Genomic DNA, 992 nt, shown 5'->3' on the forward strand with positions numbered 1-992 from the left:
CTGGGTACCAGGCCCTGCTTCTGGGCTCTGCTCCCATTCCCACTAGGCAAAAATGGCCAAGTCAGCAAAAAACATCTCCCACCTTCCCCACCTGGGCAGCAGGGCCAAGGAGAGGGGCTCAGGACCAGGCCACGAGGACCTGCACTCACCATTCAATCTCGTCAGGCTCACGGTCCCGCACGAGCTCTCGTACCTCCTGCCGGCAGCGCTCCTGGTATTCTGGGTGTCTGGCGAGGTTGTACAGGATCCAGGAGAGGCCACTGGCCGTGGTGTCATGGCCTGAGGGGCAGCCAGGCAGGCTTGAGTCTCTGGGCTGCTTCAGCACCAGGGTGTGGACAGCGCCCATACATGGAGGCTCTCAGGGAGGATGGGAGCGGGGAGTGGATGGGCAGAATGGAGTGATCCAGGGTCCACCACCACATTCCTGGGATGGAGAGACCCCTGTCCCCACTGTAGTCCCACACTGGGACCCTCACCCCCAAACATGAAGGTGTCAGCCTCTGCTCGTATGTCCTCATCCGACAACTCCTTCCCATTTTCGTCCTGGAGACAGAAGGCAAAACCCCTGAATCACATCAGCTCTGAGGGCACCTGAGTCTAACCTGAAACATTCCTGAAGACCCATCGTCCAAGCAGGATGCCGCCCTTGTCATCTCCAGACCTGCCCCACGTGCTTCTTAACTGATCTCCTGCCTCCTGCTTGATCCTGCCAGGCAGCCTTCTACACGATCACCTCGGCAACTGAGCTCTCACTTGTCCCGCCCCTCCTCAAGTACCTTCCATGGCTCCCCAGGGCCCTGCGGATCAAGTCCAAGTTCCTGGATCTGACATTTGAAATCGAGGTCCTTCCGCCTCTTGAATTCAGATCCCAGAGGGGCCCACCTTGGCCAGTAGGAGCACATCAATGAAGTCCAAAGTCTTGCACTTGGCCTTGGCTTTGAGGAAGTCGTCAACACCCTGGCTCTCGAGGGTGCGGCGCCGTTCCTGGATGA

At 58.8% G+C, this 992-nt stretch overlaps 1 protein-coding gene across 1 annotated transcript in view; it reads right to left on the bottom strand.

The window, feature by feature from the left end:
* Positions 1–145: 145 nt before the first annotated feature.
* The window catches only part of LOC105826220 (cytochrome P450 4F6-like), a 14219-nt gene continuing 13372 nt past the window's right edge, over positions 146–992 (bottom strand). Inside the window, exons 5-7 of the mRNA XM_012664163.1 lie at positions 883–984; positions 477–543; positions 146–279 (exon numbers count right to left, since the gene is read on the bottom strand). Of these exons, the coding sequence (XP_012519617.1) occupies positions 146–279; positions 477–543; positions 883–984 (303 nt within the window). The remainder of the gene's footprint in view (positions 280–476; positions 544–882; positions 985–992) is intronic.

The sequence above is a fragment of the Propithecus coquereli genome, unplaced genomic scaffold, assembly GCF_000956105.1.
Source record: "Propithecus coquereli isolate 6110/MARCELLA unplaced genomic scaffold, Pcoq_1.0 Scaffold864, whole genome shotgun sequence".
Classification (NCBI taxonomy): domain Eukaryota; kingdom Metazoa; phylum Chordata; class Mammalia; order Primates; family Indriidae; genus Propithecus; species Propithecus coquereli.